Source organism: Oreochromis niloticus, linkage group LG7 (genome assembly GCF_001858045.2).
Source record: "Oreochromis niloticus isolate F11D_XX linkage group LG7, O_niloticus_UMD_NMBU, whole genome shotgun sequence".
NCBI lineage: Eukaryota > Metazoa > Chordata > Actinopteri > Cichliformes > Cichlidae > Oreochromis > Oreochromis niloticus.
The window spans coordinates 24,969,561-24,993,867 of record NC_031972.2 but is presented as its reverse complement, the minus strand read 5'-3'; the positions used below and the strand labels follow the sequence as shown (position 1 = coordinate 24,993,867).

Genomic DNA, 24,307 nt, shown 5'->3' with positions numbered 1-24,307 from the left:
TAATAATGTATTTTTACAGTGTTTTTTTAAACTGTAGCTGCTCACTGCTGTAAGTTGAAAATACTTAGATCATGAGACATGCGCTCTGACGTCATGACCACCATGGAGAAGTTTAAAAGAGCGGCTATTATGTTCTCTTTTTTTCCCCATGACGATTTGTTTTTACAGTAGGGATCAGATTTTCTGTACTAATCTTGGACTGATGGCAAAGAATCCCAGGCAGATCTGTAGTCCATTGCTTTCACTCAGATTTAAAGATCTAATCCATATAATTTATACTGTCTGAACAGAAATCATAAGAAACACGTCTAAAAGCATCATACATATCATCAGTCCACCCTCTGTTCTATCTGTGATTTAATGAGGCCACCAAACTAACCACGAACTCTGAATTCAACAAGTAAAGGCACAGAAATGGGGAGGCGTACATTATAATAATTGGACTGGAAACGATATATGAAAAAAGCAGGAAATGACTAACGCAAAAAAAAAAAAAGTTAAGGGTTTTTGCTCCATTAGGAAGAAATGTTATTAACTCCAAGATTCAAAATGTCACATCCAGTATTGCATCCATTATTTCCTATATGCTCACTATCATTGAATGTGGCTTTAATGAACAAAGCAAGCACAGGTACCACATTATTGTCCTGCTCCACAAGCCTGGTGTGTGCATCAGTGTCGGGGTCTGCAGCAGTGCATCGTCTGTCAACACCAGGGTCTCCCATAGCTCAAGGACCCAGCTTACCCACGACTACTCATTTATCACTTCCCTCTTTTTCTGATAGCTTGCAGGTTCATTGAAGCTCCAGACGGGGCTCTCATCATGAGCTACCTCTCCTCTTTCTTTTAGTTATGAACTTGCATAGCTCTTTCTCATTGGGGTTTACACTGCTTCCTGCTTTCATCACTGGAAGCTGCCATATAAGATGTTTTAATCTCATTCACTAAGTACCCCAGCTCTTCCCCTTTTTATTTGTAACTGTGTCAAACCTGAAATACCATCATAAGTTTGACACAGGAGAACCTTCATGCAACAGTCTATCATCATTGTTTGCCATCTCAGAAAGATCTGAGACATTTTGCCAGGTCTGCCCTCTGAGGCATTAGGCCACAGTGAGTGAGAAACCCAGTCAGGAAGTAATGACCTTTTCTCCGCTGAGCAACGGGAAAGAGCAGAGAGCTGGGAAGCAAAGGGGTTTAATCGGATCAATGTGCCCTTTGTCATCTCGCTGTCTGCCCTGTCAGTCTGTGTGTCTGTCTACCCGTTTGTTGTTTGTTGGCTGAGTGTTTATATTTACTCTGCATAATCCATCTGCCTATCTGCTGGCTGTCTGTCTGCCCGTCTTTCATTTTGCTTGATCTGTTTTGCTTGTGAAACCAGAACTGTCAAGGCAGCCCCATTTCTACGGTATCTTAAAATGTTTTTGGTATCTCTGCTCTGAAATGAGTCAGCCAACATACAGCATTTTGCAAGGTTTTAAGGATTTTAAATGGTTAGAGTCACATCCATCACATAATGCCACCAGGGAGATGTTAATTTCAAATTTATTCTGCAATGTGATAACGACCCTGTACATAGAGCCAGAGTCCAGCAACAGATGGTGTAGCCCTTTATCTAACAGAACTGCTGCTGTTTTAAAGGCACAGGGTAAAATCACCGAGTACTGATTTGATTTCCTGTTTTCAGTAAAATCTTAACTGCAGTTTATGTGAAGTGTCTACAACAAGAGTAGCAACTCTGTGAAGCTGCTTTGACCTTATACTACTGTCAGCATGCTCAGAAATCGCAATGAAATGTGTAACGTTTGCTAATCAAGACACAAATATTTAATTTGGCCTGATAATGGTGCTCAATTAATAAAAATCAGAGGCTCACTACAGCTGTTGCAGTTCAGGCTAAGGGGATGCTTATTTACACTCGCTGCCCTCTTCGTTAGCTGCTTGTTAACGCAAATATCTCATCAGCTAATCACGTCAGCAACTCAGTACATTTAAGGCATGTAGATGTGGTCAAGATGATGTGATGAAATGTCAAACTGAGCATCGGAATAGGGAAAAAAGGTGCTTTCAGTGGCTCTGCATGTGGCTGTTTGTGTCCGAGTGACTAGTTTAAGTGTTTCAGCTGATCACCTGTGATTTTCCTACAACCATCTCCAATCTTTACAGAAAATGGTCTGAAAAAGAGAAAATATCCAAAGGGTGGTTGTTCTCTGAGAGAAAACACCTTGTTGATGCCAGAGGTCTGAGGAAATTGGCCAGACTGCTTCAAGCTGATAGGAATGCAACGGTAACTTAATGTTCATGTTGAACCTTTAAGGAGATGGGCTACAGCAGCATATGACCCCACTGTGGGCCTCTCCTATGAGCTAATAACAGAAAACTGAGGCTCCACCAAAATTGGACAATTGAAACCTGAAAATAATCTTGTTTTCTACTTCAACACTTGCATGGTAGGGTCAGAATTTGATATAATTAACATGACAATATGAATCCATTCTGCCTCATATCAGTGATTGAGGCTGCTGGAGGCAATGTGGGATATTTATTTGGCACAGTTTGGGCCCCTCGGTACCAAGCCAGAGCCTGCCTGACTACCCTGCTTACAGCAGGATAACATGCCATGTCACAAAGCTCAAATCATTTCAAGCCGTTGCCTTTAACGTAACAACTGGAGAGTCACATCATGAATGTCAACATATCTGCAGAAACTGTGTGATGCCATCATGTCAACATGGACCAAAATCTCTGAGGAATGTTTCCATCTGAATCTGTGCCACAAAGAGTTGAGGCACCTTGCTAGTGAGATGAGTCCATCTCTCATCAGTTTGCTTAAATTAAAAAATGTCAACCCCATGGTGGCACCACTGAATATTTTTTTAAAACTAAGTTGAAAGACTTCAGACCCCATGACAGACTGGCAACCGGCCCAGGGTGCACCCTGCCTCTTGTCCTATGTCAGGTGGGAAGGGCTCCAGCTCCCCTGTGACCGCAAACTGGATGGATGAATAAATGGATTCAATGAGGAACTGATGGTTGGATAGACTGATGTAACATGATAAAAGACACTGTTTTTTAAAATATTTTTTTTTCTTTTCTACAAATTAACACAGTAAAAACATTGCTGTGGTCAGTGCATACTTTGTCTACTACAAATATATCCAATTATGCAAGAAGCATTTTTCATTTCTTTTTCAACAACAAGCCGTCTGCATGCAGTGTAATGTGATATGTACATTGACGTGTCATCTTTTGAGTGTTCTCTGTGTCATTTTAAATTCCTCTGTATCTTTTTTTCTCTCATGTTGTCTCTCCATCTGTCTCTGTTACAGGCAGTAAATGATGGAAAGCTGCAGCACAGGGCAGACCGTGCTGTCTACGGGACAGACGGACTCTGTCTGGCACTTTGGCTTCACATTCAGTTTCACCATGATGTCCCCCAAGCTGCAGTAAATCACTGTTCTGTTCTGTGACACTGTTCTGTTGTTCCTGCAAAGGACAATTGTTCCTGACGTTCATAGTTTATAGAATAAACCACAGTGCGTTTGCAAATATGAAAAAGAAATCTGTTGTCAGCAGATGCGTAGTTATATCTTGACCTTGAAACTGACAACCTCAATATTTCCCTCTCCTTTTCTCTTTGCAAATAAATGCTGAAATTTGTCTGGGTAAACAGAGACGAACAGGATTCTATCATTCATCACTGAACGTCTAGAAGGATAACGTGTAAGCCGGCCAAATCATTCATTTAGCTGCCGTAAAGAACACAATAACAGAACGACATCCATTCATTCATGTATACCCCTATGTTACTGGAACTTGTTTACATAACCCTTGCAAACTCTGCAGTTAAGTAAGTCTCCCTGGGGTTAGAGCTCTAAAAACTGGACTTAACACATTCCTGCTGTTGTGGTCATACATATCAATAAACTAATAAACATATTTATGGCACTTTGGATTTTTCCTCCCCTTTTTATGGCGCAAACAGACAATCAGAACTTTATTTTTCCTACAGAGGTTTAGTTTTACAGCTTGGTGAAGATATAAGTCTGAAAGTATAAAACCTACCTACCTCAAGAAGAGACCTCAAGTGTTGGGTTACTGCTATATGATTGTTGGAGATGAGTGCATGGATGGATGGTTGGAGTTAAAGAGTTGGGTGATCCGCTGACTTTTAAAGGGAAAAAAACCATACCCGCTCCTACAGATGATACATCAACCTGTTGTCTTTTGTGATTACCATCAAATATTTTAGTTTTCCCATGTTTTGCAGTCATATCCACAGGCCTACTCCACACCGTTTCTTCAACCTGCTTCTCCTTTACCTCTCAGAGAATCAAACCACTCTCTCCTCAGCCAACTGGAGAGCACAGGAATCTATTAAGCTCCATATGGGAAATATGTCACCGGGGAACCAGTGTTAGAAGTGATTTAGTAGAGAGGGAAGGGTGGAGAAGAGGAGAAATGGATGAGTAAGGTGTGCTGCAGTTCCAAGGTGAGAGAAGGTGGAAATAGGCATGGGTGTCACGTAGGGAGAAGGACTTCTCACTTCTCTCTCTCTTGTATCTACACCACATACCACACAAAGTGTAGTTGAATCTTAAGAGTCGACACGAATGCCATTATTCTCAGGGGTGATTCTGGACCAGTAATGAGATTGTAGGACTGCCCTGTTAGAGTTATATCACCCCTTACAACACCGTAAATCCCCCTGCTTACACGCAACAGTCAGACTGAATAAAAGTGATCCATTTATTTTTCAACTGACTTGTCCACTGAAAATCCTGCAATTCTGTGCACGGGATTAAACAACATCTAAATCCCCATCGGATGAGAGTTGTGGGGTTGCTGATTATTCACAGGAAAATGCTGATCTTTCTGATGAAACCACAGCCATGCAGAGTTGTTGAAGGAGATAAACTGGCAAATAAAATGGATACCTTTATTGTTGCTACATGTTGGTTTTGGTGGCTTTCTCAATTTCTGAGATTCAATTCAGTTTTATTTATATAGCGCCAAATCAGGGGAGGGGACGAAGACAAGACAAAAGTAATGCTGTAGGAGAAAGAAAGAGATTAATAATAAGTTATGATTAAATGCAGAGTGGTGTATAAAGCATGGAGAGTGAAAAGGAAACAGTGCATCATGGGGAGCCCTGAGCAGCCTAAACCTATTGCATTATAGCTAAGGGAGGATTCAGGGTCACCTGATCCAGCCCCAAGTATAAGCTTTATCAAAAGGAAAGTTTTAAGCCTAATTTTAAAAGTAGAGAGGGTGTCTGCCTACCAAATCCAAACTGTAAACTGGTTCCACAGAAGAGGGTCCTGAAAGCTGAAGGCTCTGCCTCCCATTCTACTTTTAAATACTCCAGAAAGTGGTACTATGAGGTCTTAAAGATAAGGTTATCTGATTATTTAAGACCTTGTATGGAAGAGCAGAATTTTATATTTGATTGATTTATGAATGAGTGCATGTGGCTTGTACTGCAGTGTGGTCAGTAGGAGTAGCAAAGTGGTACACAACTGCCAGTCAAAATGTATGAATTAACAGGCTGTCAAAGACCACTGCGGAGGAAGGTGCGACACTTTGACCTTCTAGCTGACGGAGCAACGCTCTGACACTTCTGAGCTTTGCAGTCTGAAAAAAAGAGAGAGCCTGTTTTAGTTCTGGAACACACAAATCACAGGGCTGATAGTAATAGCCTCCTTAGTAGGATAAAGAGCCATCCCATCACTGTCAACACCATCTAGAGCTGCGCTATGCAGTGCTCACACTGCTGCAAAAGTGATTCACTGTACCAAGAAAGAAGAAAGGAAGAAAAGCTTTGTATGCAGCAAGTGTAGTGTCCACAGCATCTCTGAAACACTTAAAATTACGACTTGCCTGTAGGAATGGCAGCTATGACTGCAAAATTCTCAATCCTGTCTCATTAGTAGGTGTGGGTGATGAGTAGCCTACTGACAAAACACATCAAGACCATAACTGACGGGCGGAGCATGATGTTTTAAATTTTGGCATTCCATGTGTTGTGGTTCCTCGCGTCATATGATTGAATAAAGGCCTTTAATCCTCCCCATCATATCCGGGATTCCATAGCTCATTTATTGCAGCAGTGTGAATGTCACAGGGGAGTGGGTGGATGATGTGACCACGGGATTCCCGTTATCCATGGTGAATGCAATTACCATCCTGTGATGGAAGAGAAAGGACATTGAGAAATGGTGGGTGAGTCACTTGGAAAGAGACCACGGTTCGGCCCTCTAATGAAGCTCATGTCTACTGGTGATAGATAATAAGGGCTTGCCCTGACTCCCTGAGGAGGAAGTGGAGGGGGGGCTCCGTGTGTGACGCAAGCTCGCTTTTTGAGATGCTGTGTACACATGTAAGAACCTGATTTACAGATCCCCTTTGTCAAAGCTAGTAAGAGTCTCTCTATCTTTTTATTTAATGTCTTATTTCATCAGTCAGTTTCATTTCCCCCGCTGGTCCTATCTACCTCTATCTATTAAATTCTCGTCTCTCATCTGCCCACTTACTGTCCTCTATTTTAAAGTCTGTTCTCTTTTGTCTGTTTTTCTCCTTGGGCTCATTTAGGGTCAGCCATCTTTTTCCCAGACTGCCAAATGCTCTGTCTAGGTCATTCTGAACATTAGTATTCACAGCAGTCATTTTCCTCAGTTAGTTCTCCTTCAAGTCTGGATAGTGTCTGCTATAAGCAGTATGAAGAGCTACACAGACTTATTTTCTAAATTCAGGAAAAGAAAATTATTCACTATATGAAAACATTAATATCCAGAAATCCTATGTAACTTTATTTTTTGCAGTTTGGTGATCATTCATGTAAGTTTTAGTAAGAAGTCATGTGTGTTTGTGGAATTTTAAGATTCAACTTTTTAAAGGAGATGCAATCACAGCATTTTAACTTGGTTACATGGTATCACTGACTTGGTCAGCCAAAAAAGATGCATTTTCTTATTTTCATTTACTTTTGTGTTTGCAGTTTCAGCCAGCCTCAAAGTGCAGAGATTGTCTAAACTGTGCGGTCCACACAAAAGTGATGTCAAACTGTGTTTCATGACTGTGCAATACAGAATGTAAAAATCACATACTTTATTCCTATTCTGCTGGATGATTTAATATAAACAGTGTCCCACACCCTCACTTTAAATTGAACAACCTTTTTTAAAGCCATTAAGATAATTTACATACTTCAATTACTGCTACTGGCAGTTTTTTCTGTCTAGCATGCAAGGATAACGCACAGAAAAAGTGAAAATTCTTCTGCTTATACTGTGCAAAGCTGAGAAAGTGCTCATAGTGCTTTAATGTTTGCCATTATGATGTTCTCACATGTGCTTCTGTGGCAGACACAGAGGGGGGAAATTTAGGCAGTTTATTTGTCTATGATAGCTGTAGACTGTTAGGTGAAGAGGGGTACAAAAATACCAGTCAAAATGTGTGGTTCAGATTTTTCCAGAAAGGCAGTGATGCCTGTTGTGTGGTGGAACAATATATCAGACTTGGGTGACAAATAGTTACTCCATGCTACAAGAGCACTTTTTATATATGTGGAGGCTTCAGGGTAAAATGTAACTGATTCAGGAGATTTTAAATACAACAGCACTTAATTTTATAATAGTCAGACTGAACTGAGACCTGAGCTCCCAGTTTAACTTGATACACACAGACACACACACACACACACACACACACACACACACAAAGAGCACAGTCCCTGCCCATGGATTGCACTATCCATCATCTGCCCATGAAAATCTCTTCTCCTCCACAGCACACTTCATTTCTGTGCCACACTTCCTGTCATTTTACTGCTGCCATCCATCTCTCCTTATCCCCTCCCTGTATCAGGTGAGCAAGGTCCTCACTTTCACAGATATATGCAACAGCTTCTCCAATGCCCTTTTATGACTAGAGAGAAAGAAAAAAAACATCCGACACACATGTATTTATTAACTCTTTTGTTTGTCTGATTAGTACCGTTCATGCAAATTATTGTAAGCAGTGAGGCATCATTTTCTCCCTTTGCACTCCAGTGTGCTGTTACCTAAGCACCATCTTTATTTTTCCTTGACTCCAGACAGCCATCCTGCCTTCCTCAAGAGACAGGGTTTACTGTAAAAGCTTTTGGGGTTATTATGCCGAGAGATATAAAGTTTGTCTTCATAGAAGCATTGGCAAGATTTATGGGCAAGCCTATTAGCCTAAAGAGTTTTCAAAGGCATCTGCGCCTTCCCTTAACAAAGAAACCCAAGGCAGCTCAGCCTATGCTAAACTGAGCGGTAGCAGCGGTAATGGTGGTTTTAGCAGTATCATCATTTACATCTTTTTAATGTCCCATAATTCAGCTGTTTACCAATTATTCTTCAAAGGAGATAAACGCCTTACATTCAAGCTAGCTGCTCTGGAATACTGCAACTAGTGTCCCTTTAAAGTACAAGCTTACATCAGCATGCTTACACGCTCAGAATCACAATGCTAGCATGCTACATTTAGCTGGTTTTCGATATACTCGGCATGTTAAAATTGATGCTGACATCAGCAATAACTGACAACTGATTAGGCGGATGGAAACGACAGCACTTATGTTTATACCTCCACAGTGCTGGTATACAAGGAGCTAAATGAAAATGCTAGATGGTAGAAACGCTAGAAGGAGCTAGATGGTTTTTCGTTTCTGTCTGTCTGCACATATGTTGTAGGATATTTGGTGGTGATATAAAAAGGAAATGCAAACCTCACAGTGATAGAGGAAATAGAATAGGGGATCCCTTTAATCTCTGAGGATTCTAGTAATAAACAGGAGCAAAGTACCAATACAACCATTCCGGTAATAATCTATAAAAAAATATCGAGGCTAGATGGACGAATGGATGGATAGATGGAACTAACTAGTCCAAAACATTTTTTTTCTATTGATATGCTTATTTTTTCTTAAATAAGTGCTCATAGATAAGCTGCTCTGAAGCACAGACCATATATGTTTGTACTAATCGATGTCTGTAATCTTTATAACTGTAGATATTTTAGTCTGGACCAAAAGTAGGTGACAAACCAACTTTCCCATACCTAGAGCTTAATGTAGCAAAAAAGCATGCAAATACAGAAGTGATTCTAATGATAGGATAATGGTAGGATTAGCTTGCAAAACAAATAGGATTAACTTTGTTGGTGATCAGTATTTTCTTCCTTCCTTTCTTATTTGTAATTACAAATTTCTTGAAATTCAGACTAAGTATAACCAAAATGCCTGTGTTTAAATATCTGGATATATAGTATAGAAAAACTGTTACAAAAAAGATTAACACATAGCGTTAACAACAGGTTTAACATGTTCTGACTAAGATGGTGGCTTAGTGTTCAAACCCTTCCTCATCGCCTCATAAAGTCTTAGAAAGGAAAAAAAAAAAAGTAATATTGCCATTTTAAGAGTTGAAAAATCTTTTCCATCTTTTTAACTGTTTATCCAGCTTGGCTTTAAAAAAATGTAATGCTCAATAAAAATTATTAATTTGTCAAGTGTGAAGGAAAAGTCTAAATTTTAGCTTTTACAGTTGTATTCTAGTGCACAGACAGCTGTGTTTTTACAATTTAACATTTATAAACAATCAGATGTAATTCAACTTATTTAGGACAGGAAATGGTGGGTGACACAAGCTGTGGACTACTTTGTCATAAGGGTTTGTGCACCTGTCCACTCTAATGAGCACATGACATAATTGAATACTGTAAGCAAAATACACTATCAAAGTTCATTATGACTGGGCAATACTGTCCTTTAATGTGAACTGTACCCTCCTTTCTCCCTCTCCTCACCCCCAACCAGTCACCGTAGATGGCTGCCCCCTGCCCGAATCTGATTCTGTCAGAGCTTTCTTCTTGTTAAAAGGGAGTTTTTCCTTCTCACTGTCGCCAAGTGTTTTCTCACTGGAATTTGTCTGATTGTATGGGCTTTCTCTGTATTTTTGCAGGATCTTTAGCTTACAATATACATTACCTTGGCATGACTATTATGGTGATTTGGTGCATTATAAATAGAATAGAACTGAATTGAATAAATGAAACAATGTATGTGAAGATATGAATTTTACGAGTTATTAATTTTCCTCTGAGTGCAGATTAGCCTAAGACCAAGCAATATATATTTGTATCAGACATGAGTCTGCAAGAAAAGTTTATCCAGTGTATTTGATTTGAGTCCTACTGTACTGTCAAGAGGACATCCTGGTGTTTCCATGTCATGGAATGGGATGGAAGAAGGCCAGACATTTGAGTTCGAAGGTGAATAGCTCACAGGAGGACATACCAGCTTCTGAGGAACCTAAACAGGCACAAAGTGACAGCACCAACTTTCAATCTATAAGTCGGCTGAATTTTTTTTAATGTGTAGAAGAGGAATTAAGAGCATTTTCAGCTGAAATCATACACACACACATATAAATATAGAATACATAATAAGTAAAAGTTTAACTTCTTAAACTCTTAACGCAGTTTTATAAATAAAACTACGTTAAGAGTTAAGAGTTTTATTTATAATTAACATTAGATTTGCCAAAAGTGCATTAAATTGTGCCTCTCTTTGTCTTTGTGAATTTAACTTTAACCCCACCTGCTGAACTTGGTTGAAGCTGTTTTGAAAATGAAACATGAAAACAGGCTAGTGCTTCCCACAACCAGCGGGGCTGCAGGCGCTCTGATTACATCAAACATAAAATAGGTAACCGGGTTTTTGAAGATATCAGAGCATATTAACCAGAGGCAGGTGCTCCACTCTGAAGGCAACCCTAGAACTGAAACCCTCTCAGGTCTGAAGACATTTTTCAGCTATCTGCTCACAGCATAACCCAGATACCTGTGGATACTGGGTCCTAGTAGAACCTTATAACTAGTTCAATAAGATTCTTGAAGATTAGGTATGGTAAGACCTCTCTTAAACAGTGTGCAACCAGGCTGCCCCAATCTGCCAAGACTTGGACTCAAAAAAGTGAAATTGGGTGGTGGTGGGCGATATCACAAGATCACGTGAGATTTCAAACCACTGGGGTTATAAAGGCAGAAAAGCATACATACACCACCTGTATGCTTTTGCCATTTATTGTTGCTTAACCTGTCAAGGACAAAAATGTAAAGAAAATTTTGTAACAAACTACGGTGGTTACACTGTTGCAAACCAGCAAGAAGGACCTGAGTTCGATTCCACCAACTGGCCGGGGCCTTTCTGTGTGGAGTTTGCATGTTTTCCCTGTGTTTGTGTGTCTCTAGGTTAGGTTAATTGATGATTCTAACTATGTAAACAGGCAGAGGAAGTGCGAACGTGGGTGCAAATGGTTGGCTGTCTCCCTGCGATAGACCTGTCCAGGGTGTGCCCCACCTCTTGCCCTACGAAAGCTGCTCCAGGCTCCTTGGGCTCCTAGAAAGCTGGTATGTTGACCTTTCACCTGGCCATCTTAAAAAAAGTATGACTCCCTGTACACATTTCTGAGCAAAATCCTTTCTCACTCAGCCTTTTGTCACACCACGCATGGTCATGTGTGTGTGAAATGGATGGTGTGACCTATCAACTTAGCTTAAGGTGATAACCAACACATTAGATAACATCATTCTGTGATCAAGGTAGACCCGAGATCCATTGCAAGGGATAGAAGATTAAAAAAATACAAATAGGAGCTTTGATACAAGAAATTGCAGTAGGATGTTTCTTTCATCCACAGTACCTACAGTTATCTAAAAGGGTCAAAATATCAACACATTTTTTTCCTGGGTCTTAGAAGGTTAGAGCACATCTAGCTTTTAGAGTTTTAATCCACTGCTTTACTACACCACTCTATGCTGTCTACACCTGCCTCCACCTTCACATCAAAATGTCCTCAGTGTCTCCAAAAATGGCGTATGTTTCACAATACTGATTTAAATTTGCACCAATGTATAGAGAACATTGTATAGAATAACAAACTGTAGAGATTGGTTCATTATCACTATCCAGACTTGCTCTATAGTCTTTGTAAATGATCCAACTGCTTTCTCTGTTGGTGTTTTTATCATCCATTTTCCACACATTTCCTCAGTGTCAGATGGACTGATAAAGTTTCAGTTAAAGGACTGATAGCATGTGACAGCTTAATACGCTTGGACTGTGTAACTTTGATCATGATAAAATAAAGCGAAACCGAATTTTATTGCCTTTGAAAGCTTCTGTGATCCACCAAAATGTAACAAGACAACGAGCGTACAGTAATGCCGGTGGCCCTCTGAGGTGGTACACTGGTGATTTAGGCCAAATGCCAGCTTCAGACAGTGCTAGTTTAGCAACTGAAGCTGACTGGGATTTCATCATATAGGATGTAAAACAAGGTATTCTAAAAATGTATGTTTTGACCTATGGGTTGCACCACAGCTACTATAACTCAGTGTCACATGTGTCAATTCAATTCAATTCAATTTTATTTATATAGCGCCAAATCACAACAGAAGTCGCCTCAAGGCGCTTTATATTGTACAGTAGATCGCACAATAATACATACAATACATCAGAGCTGGCCTGTGAAGAAATGGAAAATATGGCCTCAAAATGTGACTCATCACAAAATACATGCGTCACTTTTTCTTGTATCTCATGGCCAGGTGCATGTGCATCATTAGCTGATGGCAGCAAAATGCACTGGAAGGATGGAGAAGGAGAACAGCTTGACGCCCTCGGCAATTCTCCTTGGGAACACTTTGTTGACTTTCCTTTGACATTACCACCCATCTAATCCTAGCAGCTCCATACTGTGGTGGTTAACATTAACTTGACAAGATCAAGCATCTTTGGGATGTACTTGGAACAAAACAAGCTTGATCGATGGACTCCCCACCTTACAATCTAAAAAAAAGAACACAAACCTAAAGGAGCTTTAGGCACACAAGACACCTTATGAGGTTTTATGAGGTTGATGTCTTGAGGAGTTAGAGGTGTTTTCAAAGCAACAGGAGGAAATTCACAATATTAGAGAGATTCTTTTAATATTGTGGCTGTGAAATTGTGTGTGCTGTTTTTCATGGGTACACACCGTGTAGTTATATATATTTTACTATCAATCACAGTTATCAACTTTATGGAACTGAAGAGAATCAGCAAAGTCATTGAGATTCAACTTCTGTGACCCTGTGCAAAATTTCTTGTCAATCAATATAATAGCCATCAATCTATTTCAGTCAACTGAACTGAACGGCTGATATTGCCAGGCTGTTTCTATTTAACAAAATGTGCACTTGTGAAAAATCTAATTTGAGACTGGAGCGTACGTTCAGCCCACACAAAGGGACTATCGGACCACTTGGCTGACTGCTGTTATAAACATTGCAGATTCAAATATCGATCTGCTTTACAATCAATCAAACGGCGAGTGCTTGTCAGGGTCAGAGGAGACACTAATATCTTGCACAGATGTGGAAGATATTTTCATTGTCTTTCATTGATTTGTCGCCCCTCTCTTTTTTGTTTTTTATCCCGATGTGTTAGACTCATAGCTGCACCCCTTGGAAAATCCCTGCGTCCATCCCATCCTCTTCTTACCACCTTTGCCTTTTTTTTTCCTTTTCTGGTTTGTTCTTTTTTCATTCATTCACTCCTTCGATAAATAAAGGAAAGCACCTCTTGGCTTGTGTGAGGTGCTGTAGGCCATTAAGAAGTAAATAACTCCAGGCAGCTCTGACGAGACTCTTGGCGCTTATGTGGGAAGACTGCAAATGACCATGAGAGACAGAGGAGTGAATGAATGAAAAAAAAAAGAGTTTCTCATACAAATTTCTATGAGAAACTCCTTTGTTCCTTTGTTCTCTTTTCATTCATTCGTTCACTCATCTTTCTCTCATGGTCATTTGCACTCGTCCCACATGAGCTCCAAGACTCTCGTTAGAGCTACCTGGAATTATTTGCTGCTTAATGGCCTTAATGAATGAAAAGAGAGCAAAAGAACAAATGAGTTTCTCATACGTTTGTTCTCTTTTCATTCATTCCCTCCTCTTTCTCTCATGGTCATTTGCAGTCTTCCCACATAAGCTCCAAGAGTCAGAGCTGCCTGGAATTATTTACTGCTTAATGGCCTACAGCAGCTCACACAAGCCCAGAGGTGCTTTCCTTTATTTATCGATTTTCATTCCTTTTGTCTTACTGTGTGCTGTTCCCGAGAGTGGTTGCGTGTGCTGTGTGCAGGACAAGTCCACAACAAATAGATAAAAAGCCCAAGGACGTCCTGTACATCCGAGCTACTGGCGAAATGGCCCGTGGATTGAAAGATTGATTGATTTGATGTTTGAAGGCTAATCGGCTGTTAGGCTGCTTGGTGATTCATCTGCTGCTTGTGCCTCTGCCTATTTACATAATTTACAGTATGCATGTCCCACACTATGCATGCATGTGTGCATACACTGTGACAAACTGCTGTAAGAAATACTCACAGCGCCATAGTGTGAGATACGTATTTTCTACATATATATTCTGTTAAATATTTCCTGGTTCCCATATAATTTTGCAACCTACTGTGAAAAGAATTGCATTCAGGAGGAGATGCCAGCTTGTTGGTCTTATATTGTTTGTCATACTATTTATGTTGCACTGAACTGTTGCCATCCTAAAATCATCTCACAGAAAGGAATCTCAATACAGTTTTATAGTTTATAGCAGGATTGTGCAATTGTCTTCCACAGAGGTTGTTGTCCAGAGACCCTTACTCTATGTCTATGTGCTTTACAAATTAGACTAAGTTCAAGTCTATTTTTAGTTAATCTGCATATCAGTGAAACAGATTTTTGTCTGTTTCTCTCTCTTTGCATCTTAAACCTTGACTTCATGGCCATGTCACTATATCACAGGTTAACATTTAATTTTAGAATTTTGTTTTTTAGACAGTTCTTAAAGATGGACAAAAAGGCCAATAGTATATATGAACAAAGTAAGATTCTTAATTGCTGGTATATTATCAAATCTATACATTCTATATCTAATATTTCCATTCATCGTGAGAGAAGCTACACCCTGTACACCTCAGACTTTCAGTGTAACTCCAGGTCAGAAATATGATAATATTCTGCAGTATTAGATTAGATGTATTAGTGATGGATGGTGGTCTGGAAGGAATCATCTGCTTCTGAATGTGAATGAGACCAGAGACATGGTGATCGTCTTCAGAAGGAAGATAACGGCTATCCTGGAAAAGCATGTTGATATGGTGAGGTAGTATGGCATCCACGTTGAACTGGAAGACCAACAAAGTAAGCAAAGTGTATGCAAAAAACTAAGCTGACATCCATCAATGTCTACAGTAAATGATGGAGATTTTCAGTCACTCAGGACTTCAGGACTTGTGGCAAGTGCAGTGTACTTTGCTGTTGTCTGCCGGAGGTTATGGGGGCAGATAATATTATCATTATTATTATTATTATTATTATTATTATTATTATTATTATTATTATTACTATCATTATTATTTCAACTGCTGTAACAAAATAATTTCCCGAAAATGGGATAAATAAAGTATTTGGGGTATATACGAGTCCAATGGTCAACACAATTTAACTGTTGAATTTCAAAGTCATCTAAATGTAAAAACAGAATAAGAAGAAATAGAACAAAGCACACGCTAAAGCCCCAGTGGTATTATTAATTGAAGAAATATTTACAGAGCGCTGCAGTGCCTCATCCTGTCTTTGGTTGAGTAGGAGCCAGTTACAGCGTGTGTATATGTGTGTGTTAGAGGGGGTGGATGGGGCTTTCACCAAAATGACCGATTATGTAACACCAGGAAATAAATAAGTAAAGATACAGAGATCACAGTCCCCAAAAAGGAGCATTAGATGAATGGCAGAGGTGGAGGTGGATGACACCACTGTTGCAGATACACGCCCCCCCGCCTGCACCTTTGTGAGCACGATGAGGACGATGGTGATATCGCCAACCCAACAGTCCTCCCATTGCATTTTTTTGATCAATGAGAGAGAGAGAGAAAGGGGGGAGGGAGAGAGAGAGAGAGAGAAGGGGGTTTGGGTATTTTCAGCCTCACTCTGGCAGCTGTGCAGCTACCCCACGTACACGCTCATATCCGGAGAGCGACAGACAGAGTAGGAGAGAGAAAGAGAGAGAGAGAAGACTGACTTCCTTCTTTTTTGCTCTGCAGACGCCTGCGTGACCTATCTGCTCCCGGATTTCCCTGCAACTTTTTATTTTTCTTGCGATTTTTATACTGTTTTCATCGTCGCATTCCTCCTTCCTTTGGAATGAACTGTTTTCCTGCCTGCATCGTTTCCATGCCAGCATGGGAACTGCTGTGTCCAAGAGGAAGAATTTAAGAAACGATGCGATTTCTTCTGTGGCAGCAAAAGTTAGGTGAGTGACACTCGGAGCTCTCGGCCTATACCTCAGTGTTATAGTACCCGTAGGAAGTCTTGGCAGGTGTTTTAGCCTTCAGGTGCGAGCGAGACGAAGTTCCCAGGTGTGACAGTTTTGCGTTTTGATGGATTACCACTGCGCTATCCTGGATATAGCCAGTCTGCCTTGTAATGCGCAGAGAGGCTCTTTGCGCTTTTGGTGGTTGCTGATTGTCCCGCGTCTAGCTCGGAACGTGCGCTGGGGCAAATATCCATTTAAGATCTCCCAAAACTAAACCTGTAACCAGAAATAGATTACGTGATTAGGATGGCTTCATGCAATTTCCCCTTATCTGTGTTTTATTTAATGCAAACCTGCTGCAAGATGTTTGCTCCTGGCGCGTCGGAGTGTTTATGGATGTTGTGAATGAAGCATCATTGTATAACCAAAGTCATGCAGAGGCAAAATGGGACTGCCGTGACTCAGAGTGTCCCTGGTACATTTTCTCAGTTTGCCACCTCTTATTATCCGCTATAAAAAAAAAAAATCCTGCTATTTGATTGTTATTTCAGTTTAACCAAAAACTGTCTTTCTGTCTGGCCGCAGAGAATCGAGAAAACAGTACAGCGATGAGGCGGCAGCCTTCACTCCGGGGTGGGCAAATGAGCCAGCTGTCGATTAATCAGTCACGGCAATCGATTCTGTCGTTGGCACTGATCACCTATCACGACCAGTCATTGGGTCAATCACAGAGGGCAGCACGGGAAAACGTCCGTTAATTTTTGCAGGCTGGAAAAACAAGACTCAGACTGTTTGGCACGAGTCCAGCCCGTTAAAACCTATTAGGGACTCAGTCTGAGAGCCGTGCGTGTTTTAAACAGCCAGAACCGCATCCAGCTGTTGCAGCACTACGCAGGGGGAGTAAGGAGGCTGTATCAACGATGATGCCTTCTTCCTCACATCTGCGAGGCTGCAGTTCGCTGGAAAGCACGTGTGCCTGTGTGTTTCATGTGTCCAGGCATCGAGCGCAGACAGGACGCTACAGTCCCACATGAGCTCGGAATACAAAGCAGCTCTCTGCTTCAGAGGGTGCCTCACAGCAGGGCCCAGTGTTTGATTTTTAATTCAGTCCATGAATGACCTTGACTTGTTCAGACTCCAGCGTTCACAGATGTGGGCTGATGTGTTGTTACGTCATTCTCTCAGGGTGTGTGAGCCTTCTTTACATTACACAACCATGCATTTAGCGATGTGTGCCTTTAGCGCAGTGTGTTTTTGTGTCTGTGTGCTGCCTCAAAACGAAGATGAGAATGTGATCCTCCTGCACGATTAGAAAATGGACCCAGAGGAGATCCTGAGCAGGTGTTCCACTGTGAGACCCTGTGTGAGGAAGAGAGAGCATGCCCACCGCAGGGCTGCCACTCTTTTTCTCCCCCCCCCCCTGCATCTACAAAGGGACTGCACAAACTGTTACACGTCTGACTCAACTGGTAGCCCCCCCCCACACACACACACACGCACACACACACCTGCTCCCCTCCTCCTTCACTCACATAAGCACAAACACTCAATTTCAGAGCTTATTTATTTATTTTGACCGATAGAAGAATCCACCTCGCCTCCAGTATATGGGAAACAGAGTTGATTCACATCCAATATTTATCAGCCTTTCACCTGCACATAACCTCATGCATGAGGAAGTGAGAATTTAAAAGAATTTAATAAAAGCGGCCCATTTCCATCTCTCTACTTGCACATGCACACGGTTGCATGGATCCCGTGTGTATCTCTTCATACAGCTTTTCTTTTGTTTGTTTGTTTGCTTGTCTGTTTTTAAGGTTATCTTTTGTGCATTTTGTGCTGATCTTGTATCATGTGCCATGCCAGAATAAGGGAAAGTTAAGCAGCGAGATGCAGATTTGTATCCATGAGTGGGATTTAATACTTTCTCCCACTAAAATCTGTTTATTGTTAATTTATAGCAACATGAAGGAAGGAGACTTTGCTTATACATTTTAAATTACAGCAAATCAGACACGGTAACCTGGAGTTGGAATCAACCATATGGCATGCCTTCATGTTCCTACATGCTGGAAATGATGCTAGTGGTGAGGCTAGGTGCACTAACTGTTTCCTGCAGACCCACCCTTACCTTAAATCAAGTGATGCTGATTCTTTATGGTTTTCAGAACCTTATAGGCAAATGACAATACATCTAAACTAAAGTCTGAGTCATTATCCTTCGCCAACACAGAGTGGAAAAAGTAACTTTAGATATGCTTATTTTTTTCTCTTTCTCCAGCTCTTATACACTCCCCCACACATCTTTCTGAATTATAAATACCCCCCACTTTTCCTTTTACTATTTCCAAACCATCCCAGATGCCAGCCAGTCTATTTTGACTTCATTAAAACATTAAATTCATTAAATGAAACCTCCAGGGGCCTTTAAGGGCCAGGTATAATTGTCAAGCTTACTTAAACAAACATCTAGCAAACCCACACACATAATTATTTATTGTTTTTCATCCTTCCTTGCATACAGCATCAGTCCGATGGAAGAATATGAAATGCCATAGACAAGCAGCAAAAGTTCTGGACTTTAACTTCATTAATAACAAGTGTGAGCTTGGTTGACAGTAAGACAATTCCCCACTGCCCCTTTTATTAAAACCAAGAAAAGGATCTTTCTCTAACTTAATTATTTCTTCTTGGTAAAACCTGTCACTCTGCTAGTGCTTTACATTGTTCCCTTTAACCAGGAATGCCTTCCAAAGGACTGGCCAAATTAAAAGGTGACGTGGTGATAACAGAAGGACACCAGAGTAATGACAGATGTTGCAAGGAACCACAATACAAAACATGTACAATATCCAAAATAAAAAAACAAAAGAATCCATTGGCTGTGATACTTAAGTGGAGCTGATAATGTGTAACTATGGCGCAAGCTGTAATGCTTAAAGATCATATGTTATTTTTATGTTATTCATTCCTGACTTATGAACTCATTCGTGATTTTTGGAGAATCACATTGTAATAAAAACCTACAAATTTCAAACACATAGCACCAGAAATCAGTTACAGTTATCCTTAACAAACAATAGATGTTTGCAGTGTGTTTCTTGGCAGTCAGTCCAACAACTGTTAAGACATTTTAGTCTGTACCAAAGTGGTGGACAGACTGGCATTCATGTCCTCACAGCCATGCCATTAGCATGGCTAAAAAGAAGAAAAATGTGGTGAGTTTTTATTCTGTTAATAGGTGTGCCTGATTGGAAAGCATGCACGAATATATTTTCCTCAAGTGATCTCTTTTGTCTTGAGATATGAGGAGGCGTTAGAGGTCTGAACGCTACTAAAGAGACACTGGCTTCTTGTACCCGATGCTCGACAGTGCCTGTGTCATCTTGTGCATGCTTACGGATTTCTGTTATGAAACAGGTCACACTCTCCTCTCCAGCAGCTTCGGTGAGGTAGCTAGTGACAGAGAGTGAGGAGGGAAAGAGAGGGGGGGACAGATTACCTCCTATGTACACACCAGAATTCTGCGACACTGAGCGAGGAAGGAAATGCTTTGATCTGTCAATCAGCCTAAGAGGAAGGCTGTGCTGTGGTTCGGCTGAAGGGCAGTGGACAACAGCTTTCACAGAGCTCTGAGAGTGTGGAAAATGGACTGAAAGATGAAAGACCTTTTTTTTTTCTTTTTCCAGACTGATGCAAATGAAACATTGTGTCTTAGTTTGTGGAGGACAGTCAGGTGGCCTGCAGTCACTCTGTTATTGGGGGCCAGCGATGTTACATAACCGTTACAAATTTTTTTTTTTTTAATTTAGATTTTATTCAAACGCCATGGAAAGACTGTCTCGCCTCCTAAGTTTTAGAAATCTGATCGTGTTTTGGGCAAAATCATGCTTCATCGTGCTTTTGCTTATGTTTTTCTCATCTGCTATAAATTATGCACTCCGTGTTTTAAATTTATTCTTACTACTTTATTCATACTCATTGGAGTGAAAGAAATCGCTATAATATCTACTGTATCTCGACCTCCTTTCCCTCCTGCTTTGTTCAATTTGTGTAATTTGTTCATTAAATATGCTGAATGATTCACATTTTATTCATTACAGTCTGAATAATCATACGCACTCCAGCAGCGCTGTGTGATTGTTGGTCTGTGACTGCTGTCCCGAATTCCAAATATTGAGGATGAGAACAAAACAACAATGGTCCAGAAGAGTTTTGGTCAAACAATGATTTTGTTGAACACACGCGCGGGGAGATGAATGCTGCAACACAATCAGCATAGGTCTCCGCCCAAACATACATTTCAAAATGCTTTTAATATAGCAGGGTTCCGCCCCTTCATGCGTCAATTACAATTAATGCTTCACTGAACAAGCTAAAAAACAGACAGAGAAGTTCCTCTTTTCTCCCTCCCGATGGACTTACAATTTTCTTGATTCGTCTTCTGTCACTTGTTTCTGAGCAAACTCAAATGCAGTTAGAAGCTAAATGAATTCCAGGCCTTTGGCCTAACTATCTTCTATAATCCTTTGTGTTTGTAAGCGTGTAGGCATTACCTTTCTGTTGCTCCAAGTCACTTACTCAATATATCGTCAGGACATCGCGCCGAACGAAGCTTAAGACCTTAAATAGACTGAGCACCAACTCTTCATGAGCACATTTGCAATGTGTGTATAAAATGATTATAGCTGCCCCTTTAATAAAAGTTTTAATATAATGCTGGTGGCTTTACTATGCATTTTAATGCAATGTTAATGCTGAAAACTATATGTACCAGTAAAATATTTTCTTTATTCCCACACTGCCATTCTGTATTTAATATTTAAATAGCTTAATTTGCTTATTATGAAGGCTACAGGTTACAGAGGAATAGCACCAGAACAAGTTTGTACTGCCAATGGACCTCTAGTGAAAATTGTTCAGTATGGCAATACATTGTAGTAGGAAATTGTGTTTGAGCATGCCTGCTTAATGTCATGCAATCTAGCACAGATTTCAACAGAATTTCCAGAGATTTTGTGAAAGAAAATGCAGTTTTATTTTGAAAAATTTGCCCCATTCTCAATACTCTGCCTGTTCCAGAGCAGCTTATATTAAAGATTTGGGCTTTGTCATGTGTTTGGGTCCTCTACTTCTGAGTGAGGAACTCAGGTCTTATCCATCCCATGCTGTGGTGAACCTTTCTTTCAAAACATTTATATTTTTATTTTGGTTCACAGCTATTCTTGATCAATCCTTGTTTGGTGTTGGATGTATTCATGTAAGTGGAAGTTGGAAGAGAGGTGTCGTCAAATTAAACTATTTGTGATTGATAGATTGCAGATAAACGAGATACAAATGGAACCTGCGTGAGCAAGGGGTTTTTTTTGTGCTCGATGTCTGTTATGAATAAGATGTAAATATACTGTTGGAGGTAATCATATGATTGATGTTCACGTGATAATCCTGGGACTATTTTATAAGAGCCTTCTAATTTTGTCTTTTTCGCTTAGCAGAAGATGATTTTAGTTGATTTGTGATTATTTATTTACTTGTTTTTTCCCATTTCCATTCAAGTTTCCTCTTAATGTCATGGCTAAATGAGATACCAAAACATAACATAAGCTACTGGTGATGGGGTTTTTTTTTGGTTTTTTGTCTTTTTATTATTATACTTTGTTTTTCTACTGTCACAAGTCAAAATATACAGTGGGAATAAGCTCTCTGTGCCCTCTCTATAAAAAAAAGATCAGCGTTAAATATGTGTTAGCTGCTGCAGAAAAACACTGCTGTGTGGGAATCAGTGTCATCATTCAACACCGTATGTGGTTGTGGTGCTTCAGCCTCTAGTGTACTGACATTTTAATCAGGTCCTCAATGCTTGGTTTCCACATGTCCCATAATGCATTGCACCTTTAAGACTGCAATTAACATTCCCATGTCCCTTCAGCCCTCAATATGTGCAACAAGTTCCTCAACAGGTTCTCATCACCCCAGCTGTGTGTGTGTGTGCGTGTGTGTGTGTGCGTGTGTGTGTGCGTGTGTGTGTGCGCGTGCTACCCTGCATGTGTGTTCTGTGAGTTTATAGGAAACACAATTCAATTAGTGCATCTGAGAGGAGGATTTGATTAAGAGGCATTAAGAGTAAGGAATCTGTTTCCTTGGCAGCCGATTGCTTACGGTGGATGGAGAGACACCCAGAGGAGACATCAGCTCTGATGATATTCAGACCAGTGGGAACACTGCCAGGGGAGACCTTTCAGCCATGGCAGAGTATATGGTCACTGTGTTAAATGATATCAGAATCCACAGAGGGACGAGGCACATTAGATATGGGTCAATAATGGAATGAAATGCTGCATCATTGCTGTAAAGAACTGTAAGCCAGTTCTTTAATCCTGTAGGTCCGTAGGGATCCATTTTATAGCCCTGCAGATAAAGGTCAGGTTTATCGCTTAAATATGAGAAAGAACACAATTGAAGGAAATTGTTTTGGTTAATGATCACAGATTTATTTTCTTCTATTTATCATCTTTGTTTTGTAATTTTGTAGCTTGTATTAATTTAACCCTTCATATCGATGTCATTTCAAGATGGAAAAATGAGAAAAGCCATTTTATTAAAGAACAAAGCACATAAGAAGTGTAAGAAGGTAACGGATATCTCTGAATATTTATTTTATCCTTTAAAGCATTAAATAAATCTCATTAAAAAGCTAGCATTATGTTTCTAAATGATTAATTGGACCGTCTGAAAACAGTTTGTAACAGATATATGAAGACTCAGAAGTAGAGGACCCAAACACATGACAAAGTACCCACAGTAAAAGCTCGAAATCCAAATCTTTAATATAAGCTTAGATCAGAAAAAAATGTCAGCAGAAAAAAATAAATAAAAATAGAAACAGTGGAAACAAGAGGAATGCTAACTGGAGAACACTTAGTAACTACAGTAAGGGCAAAGTGATCTGGCAAGCAAGAAAGAGAAGCTGTGGTGTAGATAGTATACACAGGTGAGTAATTGGCTGATTGAGAACATATATTTGGCAAAAACTCCCTAAGGATGGTAGTAATATCCAACAGTCTGGGCCACCCCTCATTTTTTTTATATTTTGTTTTCAGGGAGCCAGACTTTTTCTGAATCCACAAAAATGGCAAGGATAACACGTGTGACAGGCATAAAATAATATTTTTGAATCAGCAAGGTGATTCCCAATTAGCTCTTAGCTGAAAACTTGGCATTTCTCAGCATGGTGTACAGTGTGTCCTTAACAGGAAACTGGAAGAATGTTGGATAAAAGAAAAAGTGATAGGCCTAAAAAATACTACCCACTGTTCATCTGTATCTGACTGTCAGATACAGATTAATAGCATCTGAGAGTCATGTCCTCAAGAAGTAGGAAACAATCCAGCAAACACCTGACACTGGACCTGAGTAATGCATCTGTCGCTGTAGCTAATCCAGATATTGTTCATTGAAGCCTCATCAGAAACGGTCTAGATGCAAGGATACCTCTCTCCAGAAGCTAATCTTAAGGAAGGGAAACAGGGAGGAAAGGCTTAGGTATGCTGGGTTACACAAGAACTGGACTAAATCAGTGGCAACTGATGTTATGGTCAATCCAAATTTGGGATTTTTGAATCAAATTATCATCAAAATGTACAGAGGACGTCAGGAGAGAGGTACAACAGTCAGTGATACTGGAGATATTGTCAAAATTAAGTGATCCACCATGAAATACCTTCTAGAAAGCATCTGATTGCCAAAGACTACATTTTTTCTGCATGCTGGTGATCCCAAACACACTGCCAACCCAGTACGATCACATTGACACACTATCACTCATGGATTGGCCTCCCCAGAGCCCAGACATGAACGTTGTTGAAGCAGTGTAGCGACATTTTCAAAGACAACGAAGCAAGAGCCAACATCCAAACAAGTGTTTGG

General features: G+C 40.2%; 1 protein-coding gene across 8 annotated transcripts in view; it reads left to right on the top strand.

Moving 5' to 3' along the window:
* The first annotated feature begins 15,873 nt into the window (after window positions 1–15,873).
* nsmfa (NMDA receptor synaptonuclear signaling and neuronal migration factor a) overlaps window positions 15,874–24,307 on the top strand; it is a 46,858-nt gene continuing 38,424 nt past the window's right edge. For 2 of the 8 annotated variants that reach the window (XM_013270816.3, XM_013270815.3), the window contains exon 1: window positions 15,874–16,378. In XM_013270816.3, coding sequence (XP_013126270.1) covers window positions 16,308–16,378 — 71 coding nt within the window. In that variant the 5' untranslated portion in view covers window positions 15,874–16,307. The remainder of the gene's footprint in view (window positions 16,379–24,307) is intronic. The other 6 variants (XM_019361154.2, XM_005451355.4, XM_005451354.4 and 3 more) reach the window with 6 other exon arrangements.